The 15,072-nt window shown below is 34.8% G+C and overlaps 1 protein-coding gene across 1 annotated transcript; it reads right to left on the bottom strand.

The window, feature by feature from the left end:
- Positions 1–2,191: 2,191 nt before the first annotated feature.
- Positions 2,192–13,921, bottom strand: LOC120342696 (uncharacterized). The gene is made up of 4 exons (XM_039411643.2): positions 13,738–13,921; positions 11,681–12,092; positions 4,646–4,827; positions 2,192–3,826 (listed from the first exon to the last, which is right to left on the bottom strand). The coding sequence occupies exons 1-4, from the start codon at positions 13,744–13,746 to the stop codon at positions 3,119–3,121; spliced, it is 1,311 nt and encodes a 436-aa protein (XP_039267577.1). The 5' UTR covers positions 13,747–13,921; the 3' UTR covers positions 2,192–3,118.
- Between the last annotated feature and the right edge of the window lie 1,151 nt (positions 13,922–15,072).

A 15,072-nucleotide genomic window follows, 5' to 3' on the forward strand; every position in this document is an offset into this window, starting at 1 on the left:
GTCTACATTTCTTAGCAAAATAAACTACTTTAGTCACGATGTCCCGACAACAAATCTCTTTCTTGCGCATAATAAACTTGAATTTCATTGGGCGAAATATCAAATATAGAATCTGGTCTGGTCGATTCCTGTCTTCTCTAAAACCCCTCAATATGCGTATAGGGCAATTGATTATTCTCCTACGGGTCCTACCTACAAGCTCTCAGTCGCATGAACGTTTAAAAGTAAACAGAAATAAAAATGTTGTGGAATTCCCAGTTCTCTTAAAGGCCGATTAGCGGGCCTTGAGATCTTTTATTCATGAACCCCCGCAGTTGGCGCAAGTTGTGATACACTTTGAACAAAATATTTGAAACAAGGTTCAGTACAGTTTGAGAAGAAGATGGCCCTTTCATAGCACGGTAGCAAATCTCTAGGTAAATTTCGGCACCGATTGGGTCTAACGTGTTATTTTAAGACGTAATAATGTATCGAATGTGCGAAAGCGTACTTTTTGAATGATGTGTGATCGCAATCTTCAATCTAGATATATAAAAAATTATATTTATTTGATACTAGGAGTGCAGTCTCAAAATTTTCATTCAACTTTAATCCAAATCGATTCGAATCAGTTTTCAAAAACGTACGTGTTCGTGAGGCTCCTTATAATTTTTTACTGCTATAACGTTAATATTAAGGCCAATTACTACTGTTTATACAAGTCCAAAAATGCCGTTTCGAATATAAATTATTGACTAAAATAGACTGTTTTGAAGATTTGTATCCTTAATTTTTGCTATACGCGTTGTTTAACAATTTCGTGTTTTTTTTCCACGAAAGTGTTCTCCTAACACTGGATGAGTTGCCATTTTTGATCACCTCTAAATATTTAAAGATGTCACAAACGCAAGATGTCGCTATTATAGTGCAAAATTGTATCGATGTTCTCCGTCTCGGCGGAAACGGTAAATTCAGATGATATTTTTAGAAAAAAGAAATTTCCTTTTATATATTGGGATCATTTGAAACTAGTGACTTGTTGACCTACATAAAATATTTTTTTATGCGATAATATTTGCCAATGAACTAGGTGAGCGCTCGTTGGTTTTATTTTTATTTTGGGGACATTTACCAAAATAATGACTCATTTCTACTTTGTTCTTTCTATACAAAACTTGAAATATGATGATATTTTAAAACGTGACTCGGTTAACGTACTTGTCTAATTTTCAAGTACATTTGAATGATTCAAAATTCAGTTGCTTGCAATTTGTTAGTTTGAAGTTGGCACCAGAAATCTTCGAGAATCGCGTGCGAAACTGAAGTACTTCAATTTGTAAGCTACTTAAAATTGTGGCGTGATACATAGCAAAGTCGTTTGTAACGGTATTGCTATTTTTGACATTCGGTGAGAAGTCAGAATGAAAGTTCTGATATCTATTTAATTAATTGTATTCGCAAATATCATATGTATAGGACGCCTCAAATAAATTGAAAATCATCCATCGATGACATAATCGTTTTTGATATTGATAGTACAGCGCACGGCAACAATACGAAAAACAAAAATATACAGTTGCGAACATTATCAGTTAGTGTTTGTATAATCCCAACAAATTCCATTTAGTGAGAAGATAATTACGTTTTGAACTGAAGTTTCTGCTTGGTGCCAGCATTACGTTTGGCGGATGTACGAGCTTCGCCAAAAATCAGTGTCTCGCAAAGACTGGCACTGCGGTCATGTAACGGCGCACGGTACCTATAATATTCAGCGTCACCACATATAATTAAATAGATTTGATTAAGCCCAGCAGCATCATGTCTTATGGTATGTTTTGATTGGCCATTCTTAGCGTGAGTCTCGACGTTTGTCTGCTCTCAGGCTTTATACTGTTTATAAACGTTTGGCTCAGCGTCACCTGTTTCCTGTCAAATACCCACCATTTTAAATTCCGAAAGTTCGAAATTTTAACACATTTTGATTCTTTCAAAATAATTAACTGCAATTAGTTGCTACGCGTGATAGATGTAATCGCACTGAGATCCCTATACAGAATTCTTCGTTTTTTTACATGGAATTAACTGACAAACCACCACTGTGCCTAGGCGTATTAATTTTTAAGCAAGTTTGTTCTACGTTATAGGTTTATCGATGACTTATCCTTTGTTGTATGTAGTATGGCTATCAAATAGACAAAAATCAAGACAAACATTTTTCCGTATAGATGTATTCGTAGCAAATGAATGAAAGTGATAATATTTTATGGTCACAGCCTCAAAGTCAGTTTTATTATTTTTTTCTTGTATCAGCCCGTTTTCAAAAAATCCCAGTAAGTTATTAAATCAGTCAGAAGGTAAATGAACATCTCTCGTTTTGCCTGAATGGAATGTCCTTTGAATCTTTAAACGCCGTTGGTTTGTAAAAGGGAAAATGAGTTCTAGATACAATAAATAAAATAAAAAGCAAAAAATTAATATCATTAAAGTAATACGGTCCCAGACCGGTGGATCATCAAAAAATAAGGCATTTTATGAGTATAGTAAATGCATTCATTTTTAAAGTAAAATCGTTCAGTTAGTCATCTACAAGGTAGTGCACGAAAAAAATTATATTGGTTACTGTCACTGTAAAACACAGTTAATTGTGCAAATGATTGCCTTGATGAAATTGAAAGGAAATAATAATATTTGAAAAAAGGGAATTCGGCATGGATCGCGTGAGATATAAACGAACATAACTCCCACGCTTTGATTATATACAATGAGCATTTGAAAAATGAAGGTTAAAAAAATGGATAAACATAAGAACATTTCAAATATGATATTGGATCAATTTTGATATATGCCGTAGATGCGGAAACGCGCACACTCATAGGCATTTTATCATGCAAGCGATTGGTAAAGGATGAAGCGCAATTGCAAAGCAGCGCCTGTCACAGTGACAATAATATGTTTATGTCACACTGCTTGTCTTTAATTTTCGAATGTGCAATTATGTTTATTCTGACCAGTCTTTCATATCCACTCTGAACGGCTTGGAATCAGACCAACGTATCTTGTATTTAGACACGATCTAGATGTACTGTAGTTTCTGAACCCGCCTTGGAATGGTGCAAGTATGAAACAGACGCACATTCAATCACTTCATAAACGCCGTCCTCATTCCATGTGCCGCATGTTGTATTGCATGACTTGTCGGAACCTGTCCGTCGTCAGAACCAGCGTACCAAAATGCTGATTGCATCATTGGTTGATGTTGGTGTTGAGGTAGAGGTGGAAGGGCAGAATGCATCGAGTGCTGGTGATGTATCGAAAACGGATTCGGAAGCGTTTCTGAAGAGGTCGCTTCAGGTGTCATGTTATTTGGTGCCATTGAGAAGGATGGCAAGACGCTTCCGCTTGATGCTAAGGGAAGGCCTGTGCCCGTGGAACTGCCGTTGCTAGGAATTGGAGAAGACAATTCAGTTTTCATTCCTGGATGATGAGGTGTGTCTTGGGCATTTGTTAATGGTGGAAGAGCATGTTGTGCAGGCGCAATAATGTCATATTGTGACGAATTTACACCGTGAGGAGATGTCATGCCATGTGCCGGTGGAGACATTGCGGAAACTGACTGGGATTGTGGCGAATGATCTACTGAATTTGGACTCCATGCTTGTCCATTGCTCCCATTAGCTTCAACTCCATTCGCAGAAGAATCCATCATAGGGGAAGTCATCGATGCTGGGGAGTTTGAATTATTGTTCCCATTGCTATTAGACGACATCATAGGATTGTCTTTGTCCTGCAGTCCCTGTTTCATCAGTTTTTTAAATTTAGATCGACGGTTTTGAAACCAAATTTTTACCTGAAAAATAAAACATATACTCAAGGCTTTTATAAGGAGTACTCATCATTGATCTTCGATCGTTAATGCAATCTGACACGCGCCATGCGCCAACGGCCAATTATGTAATTCAGTGAAGTACTTAATTGATTTTCTGATGTTATAGTTCAGACATGATAGATATAAAATACTTAGTTCAAGTGTTTCTCTGTACGTTGTCTATAGAATGCTAAACATGATGGACGTTAAGTTAGATATTCAAGTATCCTTGCATTGATACGTTCTTTCAAATGATACTTCAAGAGAGTGGTGACTGATGAACCGTGATGCATTTAAATTCAAAAGTTGATTCAGAAATTTCATTATTTGAGGACTATATAGTCTACTCTAGAACAACTATTCCGAAGTTTCATTTTTGGTAGTTACATTTTTTTCTCCCGTTCATTTTGTGCGTTTGAATATTTGATTCTGTATTTGGTTTCAAAGAGTTATTCCGCTTGCTTCGTATTTTTAATAATAAAATTCGGCATTAATTTTGTATGTCTCATACGACCCATCAAACAGGCGCTTGAAACGTGTTTACACCTCATGCGTTTTGGCGAAAAGGAATTTACTTAAACTTTATATGCGGTGAACAATGAAGTAATATTTCTCTCAAAAATATATATCAAAATATTTTATAACATAAGTCACGAATGGTGCCGAACGCCACTAGATCCTCATATCATATAAGTTTTCATGACCTATTTAGACCGCGAACGCTATTGTATCACGACACTCAGCGAGTTGTGACAATAATACTTTAGTATATTTGATGTGTAGCGACGTCAAGTAGCTTACCTGAGTCTGTGTAAGGCCAAGTGAAGCGGCAAGTTCAGCTCTTTCTGGCAAAGCCAAATACTGTGTCTGTTGAAATCTCCTATTGAGAGCTTGGAGTTGTAAACTCGAGTATATTGTTCGTGGCTTTCTCATTTTCTTCTTTTTTCCTTTCATTGATACATCTGCGCCAAGATGATTTCCATCTGCATAAGAACACGGTTATTTATTTGGTGGACTTACACATGTTAATATAATATGTACAATAAAAATAAAGTTGCACTGTAGCGGAAATATAAATATTAAATTGTAATTAGAAGTTATTTAAATATTCATATAAATATCGAGAAACAACGTATTTGAATTTTATTTCTTTACAATTTAGTACAATAGTTTCAATTTATACAATATTTAGTATAGTATGCATACTTTCCACACAAATGATTGAAGATTACATTAAACGAAAAGTATATTGCAGTTTAGTCATTGTTTACGAATAAAACTTGTGCTTATATATATAAATATTCGTTCAATAACATATCACTTCAGAACACCAAATTTCGAATTTCGAATTGATGACTTTTGTGTCATTGCACAAAAATAGTATATAAATGTGCTTCAATACGTTTATGTGTTCGACTTTGTGGTAATTTTTCATATTCTTCTTAATAAAACCGACTACGTGCCCGGGGCATGGTCATGTAATTTTACGCTGCAAGATCACTTTAACATTATGCGATAGCTTGTAATTGTATCCACCATGGTCATTGCTAAGTCCAATAGATACCGGATGCATCGCACCGAAGAAATTAGTTTATACGGACCTTTCACTTTTATTTTAAATACAATCCTAACGACTATTCGCATCATCGGTCACCGTGTGGAGTTGATAAAACGCTATCGAGAAATATTTCAATTAATGGCGAGTGAAGGAATGAATAATTCGTGTGTTTGTTGCGTTGTTTTCGATATTGCATGACCAGTACGTTTATTGACATGATATAATCTTGTTTCTCAATTTTATTAGTCGCAATGCAACATAATTATCCGAATAAACAGAGAAAATTGTTGTCTTGATCTTATAACGTGAATAAAAATGTCATTAGTACGGGTACATCACCTGAGTTTTTGCCTAACCACATCAAAGTATTGCCGCTGGGATCTTCGTGGATAACTAAAATTGTTGTGCCCCTTGCCTTTCGGCTATTCCACGCCGCCAACTCTATAATTATTTTCAGCGCAGAGCCGAGCGCAGATATAGTCGAAGTGAAGAACACTAATCAAAATATCGAATTTCCCTCTTTGAGATTGTCATGACGATAAGAAATATATTATAGTTTATATATTTGTTTTTTAAGATACGATGTATTGCGTTGATCCTTTCGAAATAACACATGACCCTATGATGTCGCGAAATGATTTTTATTCACACAAGTCACACAATTAATACGTTCTGAGTTAATTTAACTCCTTCGAATTTTTCACTTTCATAAAATTTGATCCAACCTCTACCCATATCCATGTTCTCATATTACCATTTGTGATAGTTGCAATCAAATCGGATTGTAAACCCGTTTTTTTTTCATATTAAATAGAAGTGAACTGTTGCAGCATGACCTGGGAAGCAAAACTAACGAGGTATAGTTCTATTCGCAGATTTCAGTTCAATGATAATGAGTTGGATATCGCATCTGCAACCGCCCTTATTCAAGGGCGAAAAATCAAAATGGCGGATGAGCGAAAGAACTTTTCGTCTCGCATAGGTCATTGCCAGGTTATATGAGTGATATATTCTGATTGCAATGTAACGTAGTTAACGAGGAATAAAATAATGCAAACTTTATAGGAAGATGTTTTACAGTATCACATCAAATATTTCATATGATATTACGGAATTGCGTAAAAGTAGAATTCTATATTCAACCGTTATATGCCGCACTTTTATTCGATATTTCGCTATTGTGATTGGTACATCACCCATGACCTGCTTTTTGTGAGAAAGTATGATATATTGTATCCGAGAAAACCGTTCAATAAAGAAGTTTTGACGGACGGCCTCGACACTTGTACACCTTAAAAAGCTACATAGTAGTATATCTTCGGGTATATATCGTGAGTAAATAACTGAGGAAACCGCGAAAGAGATATAGTGGATTTCTAACCCATCATTACCCAATGCTCTTCCAAAGCCCCAGGATATCAACTTCTGGGTCCCTACTCTGTTAGAAACAAATTCACACGAGGATTCGAAATGGGTAACACCGTTGCTCGACCCGTAACCACCTCGTCGTTCGTTCATGTGCTCAATTTCATTGCCATTCGTGTATCTTATACGTAATCTATAGTTCAATTGTAATATAATACAAAAAATGCTTAGTTAACAACATGATGAAATATTATACTCCTAAACGAATTTAATGTTTTTATAATTTCTTTTGCTGTTTGCATAGTTGTATATACTTATAAACCATGTTTTAATTAGTTCGGTACCTTCTCAAGTGAAACCAAGATAGAAGGTCTTGAAGAAAATTCGCGCACAAATAACGGCGCCACGTATATACTAACCTTTTCAAAAGCATTTCTTTTAAGCCGGAAAGATTAATATTATTCGATGACTATTTTAGGACATAGTAAGATCCCGCCATTTTCGCGATAAGTTGATAGATCGAAGTTGATCAAAGTCTTATTACTTTATATATCTATATTCTTTAGAAGTTCTAAAAGTGTTACTTTATAGATGCATATTGTCGCTAAACAAAGAATTTTGCCATGCTCACGATTCCCCACATTGCATGAGTAGTTTAGGTGCGCATTTCCGTTTTCAGGCTGAGTATATCAATGATTATTGTCGATAAGAAAATTTATACTTTCAAATAATATTTGGGCAAAATTATCAGTTTCTTCAAGTAGTGCGAAACTATAAAAATCTGTCGTTAATTGGTTGTCTGCACGATCGTCCAAATTTTGCCTATGCCGTATCCGTAACGGAATTTGAAACTGGAATGGAAGTAATTGAGATAATAAGCGAGAAACTGTGTGATTTACCCATTAGAAAACCGCAGATGACGTACAAATATTTTACAATGTGTTGAATAGCAATTAAAACAGCCTCACTGCGGTATACATGTTTTGGTACAGAACATCCACCCCGTTTTGTAACTTATCTTTAATATGTCACGATTGTCCTTTGATAATATTTTTCGGTATTAATAAATTCGGTAATGCGCCAGATTTGCTTGCAAATCTGCGCCGCCTTTTAAATATAAAACAATGTTATCTTGAAAAATTACTCTAATGATATATATTTGATCTGAAATGCTTTGGTGTTGGATAACCAAGAGATGCCAGAGTGGTATAAATGTCTTAAACGCACGGGCGCACACTCTGAATTTCTAATGAGTAATAGGACACATCAGTAAATAACTATGGCTATTCATGTTTACCCACGCAATTAAGAAACTTTCGACCTGGGTGAACATAGGGCACCGCACCAGATCTGGGTAAAGAGGCCACCGGATTTGCGTTAACGCCTTTTCAAAGCGGTATACTTTGAGGATAGCGCTTTCAGGCTGTATATTCTTTTATTATCCCTGCCCACTCGATACTTCGCCGGTCGGTTGCGATTCCGTTGTTTATATGTTTGAAGCAGGGTAATGCACGAGTAACCAAGGCACACAAAACGAATCACTACTAAAAATACCATTAAAGGGGAAAGTTAAATCAAATCGCGCGTTGGTGAGCTCCAATGCATCAAACCTTATGACTTTACGAACATACTCAAAATGAGGAGAAACGAACATCGGTTTGAGCACGAAACTATTGTCTTCTGTTAATATCCTATACGTTCAATTTTTTACCCGAAGGATTAACCGTCGCTGACGCACCTGGATATAACCAGCTTAACGGTCCAAGTTTCACGTCGGAACATTGCTCTTTTGATTCGCAGTAAACACGACGTTGTTATTTCGTATTTTGAATGGAGCAAATTTTCTCCAGATTCTAACGCAATGTATATGATGAATTTGCGTGATGTCGCTTGTATTTTTACACACTGTCGCAATATTCGAACAGTTCAACTAAAGTCAATAATATTGTTTTCAGTGAAGTGATGGCTTGATGATCATTACTATTTTCACAGATTAAAGATCTTCGATAACTTTCTTGTTAGTTTGGGAACCAAACTGTACTTCTACCCGTAACCTTGCGCGCCCAGACCTTTCTCTACGATGGGTTGTTTAAGGCTAATCACAGACCTCGGACAATTTTTGTTTCTTGCTTTGATAAAATATTTATTGTTCATTATAATTCATTAGCCATCTTCAAATCTATTAATTCATAAATAAACACCATCGGGTTTATTGAATAAAACAAATTAAATTGGCGTATAGTACGAAAGTAACTTGAGTGCAAGGAAATATCCACGTAATGCCATATCACGTGTACTAACTAGTAATTGTATGAACAAATATTAGTATAAACGACGTTAAGTGGTCTAAATGACAGGGATTTGTGTGGCATAAGAGATGTTTAAAGCACCGGTAGGTGTCGGTATGGTTAAATGATTACATTTTTATTATTATAGTTTGAAATTGTAGACAATTCGGTAAGCTAAATAAACAATCGCTGTGCTAATCCAATTGTAATATACGATTAAAAAACTTCTTTAAAGTACATAATTAATCAATAAGTTTCGTAATTATCGGTCATCAGAGGATTAGCTAACTTTATACATTACATGTACATTTCGGTACAGTGTTGCAGCAATGTTAGCGATAATTGTTAACAGTTAGAAATACCGTAACATTCTTTACGCGCTGAATCCATACTTTATAAATACTTTGCATAAAACACATACTATTAAATACTTTGCACTATTCAAGTATTTTTAGTTATACCTATTGGTCTGTTTGCCAGTCTATTGGTAAATTTGGAAGTTTTAAATATTTCTTCGGTTACAGTGCCTATAATTTTTGAAAGCGCGTTAAATATTTGACTATTTGTCCGTTCTCGAAATAAAATAAAATGGCAGAAATAAAACGTAGGCGCTGAGCTTTGTATTTTGTATTGCCGCTATGGATTGACGTATATCTTACTAACAAAGACTTGGACTTTCCTTTGATAACCTATTTTCGGCGTAGTTTCCAATTACTTTCTTTTTCGGGGGATGTCAAAAACATTGCCAAGATATTATCTATGACATTATTTTTTTCATGATTCATTTTTATACCGTCACGTGTCAACTTTAAACTACGTAGCAATATCGTCTAGTTTTATCGTTGAATCATGTACGTCGATATATCATCCGGTACATGATTGTTATCAAAGTGACAGTTGTCATTTGAAATTGATATGAGTTAGATTTAAAAAGTTTCTGGATATATGAAGCAGTTTATACATCACTAAAAAAATCAGTAAGGGACAATATGTAAATATTTATGTTTTAACAAGATAATATTATCTCCGGTGATGTACGTCTACCATACATTACATTTACAGGACGATGAAGTTTTAAACAGAGGCAGTAGAAGCAACGCAACAAAAACAAAACAAAATAAGGTTACATGCATATGTGCTTGTTGTTTGGTAGTTGTGAATCAATCAAAAAGCAATAAAACATAACATTTTAACAGTTACTGCACATCCACAATTTCTATGAATTCATTGTCAATATTTTTAAAGCGGTTTGTTCCACTTATAATCTTATTCTTCGTCGCTGCATATATATATATATATATTTATAGTTTAGATCTCCAAAGCTTATGGTTATCGGTTGGCACGATTTATTGAACCCATTCGAAATGACGAGGTCAGATAAACATCATGAAATATGAGAATCCAAGGAAACATGAATTTTGTACAAAAACTTTCTACAGATGACAAATTCAGTGTTTGGAACTTTTATAATATACTATAATGTTAACAAAAAAGAAATTGTTGGATTTAGCATTCAATTTTCCCAAATGTATGTTTGTATTTATTCAGGTGCATGACATCTTACGCTGTATATTTGTTACTATATGTAATCGTGCAGCTAAATATCATAATCAAAATATTATTATTTGGGTCAACGTATAGCCTAATATATTTAATGTATTGTAGAACTTTTAACTGGTTTTAGGGGTAGAATGAGGTATTTTTAATGGTTTAAGATGTTACGTTCTCTTTGAAGAGGCCGTATAGAAAATAGCAATGGTTATCGCCAACCATTTGGTTTGTTTTTCTATCGTGATTATAAATTATCTTTTTGAGCGATAAAGCGATAAGTGTTGTGTATTCAGCCCGAATTATTAATTTTGCTTACTGTATCATGTTATAATTTATGTTGATGTTATGTTATGCTATTTCTTATGATTTTTAAACCATTGGCGTGATAATATTAGAAAATGTGGCCTATACCATAAACAAATTATGTATTAAAAATATATCTCTATATCATTTTAATCAAGAAATAAACCACTATACTAGTGAGGTATAGAACACGATCAGGTATATATATTATACCAGCTTTAACTGATTGATTTGATACTCAATACTAATAAACATTTTATCGTACAAATTCATGCCACCTGTTTCCCTGTTCATATTTTACACAAGATTTGTGAGCGAGGTGAATATTTTGGAGAAACGCAAAAATCATCTTATTACCACAATTAGATTCATTGTACCAGGTACTAGTACTAAAACATTCAATGCGCAGGGTTTAATAGGTATTGTAATGCATTTGAGCGCTTTGACTTCCCACTAAAAAATACAGACGGCTTAATATTTTTTTTTTCAACTGATAAATTTTCATTAGATTGCGTAGATCGTCGCATAATGCATCTGCAAATTTACATTTTAGGAATTCACGTTATCTTGCTGTATAATTAGAATTGAATTATTTGTATTAAAATGCATAGTATGTCATTTAAATTTATCCCAGGGCCAATTCTGAACTTGGTAGTTATATGCGACTTGCTACTATTCCCCATCAACATGGTATACATGTTACATTCATGTAGAAAACCAAAAAGTATTACGAAATAACATGCAACATGGAGTATTTTACAAATAATTTACCTTGGTGTAGAACAACGGCATCTCCAAGTCCACAGTTTGGATACTGGTTCATGATGCTTCCATACGCATGCCCTGCACTTCCGTATGCTAAGCTGTGAAATCCTCCTGATGGGGAGCCCAGAGAGTGTGCCGGAGGACCTGATGAATACCCACCATGCAGACTTTGTGAATGTGAGCCGCTGTGTCCAACCGGACTTCCAGCTGAAGCAGCAATTGGCGGTCCTTGACCTGGTACACTTTGAGGAGATGCATAATGAGACATGTAGGAGGAGGCTGGGCCGCTGTAACCACCAGCAACTGGATTTCCGAAACTTGCTGCCCCACGAGGATTTCCAAAGTATCCTGAAGCAGCGGCTGCTGCTGCTCCAGAGTCATAGCCATAACTGTACGCACTCATTTGGCTTTCTGTGTGCTGCAAAATAAACGAAAAATCTCTGTTATATCACCATATCATCTCTTATATCGCAATTTAAAATCTTTATTCAACTTCTCCACTTGGGACCAGTTTCATTCACATCTTTGTTGTTTGTAATATCGTCTAAATATTGATAAACAACTTGATTTGGAAATCAAATATTCTGCACACCAAAACATAATATATACTTAACATAGTTTACATCTTTCTTTGTTTTTATTATTTTTGCCAGTACCTAAATTTGAGCGACCAATTGCGCGATTATGATTCATGCACTTGGCCGTTATGACTTTATAATATTGAAAAATGTATCTTGAAATGTCCAGTGTATGATTTAATGAGCTATCGCTACTTGTCAATAAAAATTGTGGTTAATGGGTATTTATTTTACAAATGTTCAACTTGTCGATGACCATGATAAAGCCAAGTTGTCGCGAATCACATAGACAGCGGTACATTTTATGTCAAAACAAACACGACGGAAGAACATTATCGAACCGCCCCCGATAAAAGCATCTGACTCAAGCGAACGACATAGCCCGGGGCAAAGAAAGGCACTCAATGATCGATACCAACTGTTCGTCTTTACTTTTCTGTTGCTATCAACACAATGTTCTGTATGATCAAAGAGCCGCCACCACGTACAAACTTGACTGGCTTGCGCTGATTTGTTATCACCGAAAATGTTTATTTATGTAACACTTTATCTGTCACTTGGTGTTATTTCATTGTTACCACAGAGTCGTCATATTATCAAATGAAAGCCTAAAAAAGCACAAAACGGATATTCATCAAATTTTATTCGGAAACACAATTAATATTATCGCAAGAAAAGATGGAGTCAAGCAACCTGAATGTTTCGAATTGCTGTGGTATTTTTGCAATCCACAGTTTATTATTTTTACAATATGAAAACTGTATATACGCCCTATGTGTTTATTTGTGATAAACTCCTATGTTTGTAAGTGACTCATTTTGAACATAGTTAACAAAATAAATTCAAATAACTTGATACCATCACGATCCGAAAGTTAGAGCTTATAAGAAGTGTTTGCAAGCGCAAAACAAAAATGTTTTTTTTTAATTTAATGTTTAATTTAATTACACACCAACAACAAAAAAACTGTATGACTGTCCATCTTTTCCTTTAATAACAAAAAATTCTACAGGAAACAGTGCGATTTATTTCTTTTATTGTGTTCTAACCAGAAGGCTATATATTATAAAGCTCACAGCTTTGGGTAATAATTTAGGCCAAGTGTTAATGTTATTTTACTGAACTTTTGACTCATATTGTTGCACGTGACCGATATCGTTGGATTGGTTAGATAATCAACTTGATAAATGCATGTGTCAATATAAGAAATGTCACATATAATAATTATAACTTACAAAGAATTAAATTATTGGAACGCGACCGGAAACATTAAGTGTCGTAAAAATGGCCGGTATTGAATTTACATTGTCGAAGGTGTAAGCGGCATTCTTTTAAATATAATTTATTTGATGTGTAATGTTGTCGTCAACTACCAATAAAACTAACTCCTTCCATTGTTGTCATTTTATTTATGTTTGATGATTATGCTATCTACACATTACAAAGTTTGAAAGAAAACAAATATTTTTTAAATTTTTTACTTACCATCACCATTTCTTAAAAATCGTAACACTGTCGGGGATCTTCTGTATTTCCCTGGTAATGATCTTTAGACTTGTTTTCTTGTGTAAACTAATTTATATCGTATGTTGAATTCGCTCGAATCGCTAATAATTACTTGATATCGATTCCATTTAGGTTTAAATATCTGTTAAATTAATAATATTATTGTAATAAATCTTAATTTATTGTTTTTGTATTTACGACAAAATACATAAATTCTAGTTACAATGTAACTACGTCTGACCGTAACCAAACATCACACCGTATGACGAGCGCATAAAATGGCGCAACGCTTAAAGCGTCTTTGAGATCCTCCACCCATTCTCTCGAAATTGATAACAAAATGGCGGATCGTAGGTCAATTTCATTTCGACTCAAAACGCTTCTCATATGAAGTTAATGTTTCTGTATAAGCCTTGAACCTTTCAAATGTTCAATTGTTTAAAAATTGATTTCATGGTTATACGAACGACGTGTGTCATGTCCTACTAGCAGTCATTCTAAATGCCGAACAACACATCCGATCATGTCGTAACCGCCTGGTTCTGCTTCTTTTCGTTGGTTTTGTTATTATTTCCTCACCTGATTAATATCACGCGTAAAGTATCATATTAGTAACATCAAATTGCTATTGAAAATATGACTACATTGCTAGGAATAAAAATGGTCTATTCTTGAACTATTTACCTTTAGGCCTCGCCACTGTCTCCGACATTCGTTTGTGTGGATGTATGGTTCTGACCCACGTCCTAACTATAAAGGTGTTATCATGTATAATTTATAAGCCTTACAAATGAAAATACCTTCTAACATTTCTTAGCGTATGATATGACTCCACTGGCGTTTTACAAATGATCAAAGTTGATCGGGTCATTTATTTATTTAAAACCTCATTCTTCTTCTTAAGAAAACTATGAAACATTATCGTTACAAGTTTCTACATAGGTGATCTGCGCGTATTCTGAAATTGTGCGGCGACTTGTAATATTATGGGCTGCTTGCTCGTTTACACTTGACTAGACACCGGGCACTACAGCTTGACTGGGGGTAAATATCGCCCGGTACGAGATTTCAATTTATAATACTTTGATGCCCCATCGTTAAAACTGCAGGTGTATTTGCCATCGCTTTCACCTCGGTTTGTTTGCATACCTGGCAAGTCTCCCATTTTTGCTAACCTAATAAGAAAAATTGAATTTCACGGATGAATGATTTTTTAGAAAAATAAAGAATATTTAATCCAAACAATGTGTGCTACCATAATTATTTCTTCAAACTCAAACTATCTAATGTTTTATTACCTAAATTCAAAAGTAA

The sequence above is a fragment of the Styela clava genome, chromosome 3 (genome assembly GCF_964204865.1).
Source record: "Styela clava chromosome 3, kaStyClav1.hap1.2, whole genome shotgun sequence".
Classification (NCBI taxonomy): Eukaryota; Metazoa; Chordata; class Ascidiacea; order Stolidobranchia; family Styelidae; genus Styela; species Styela clava.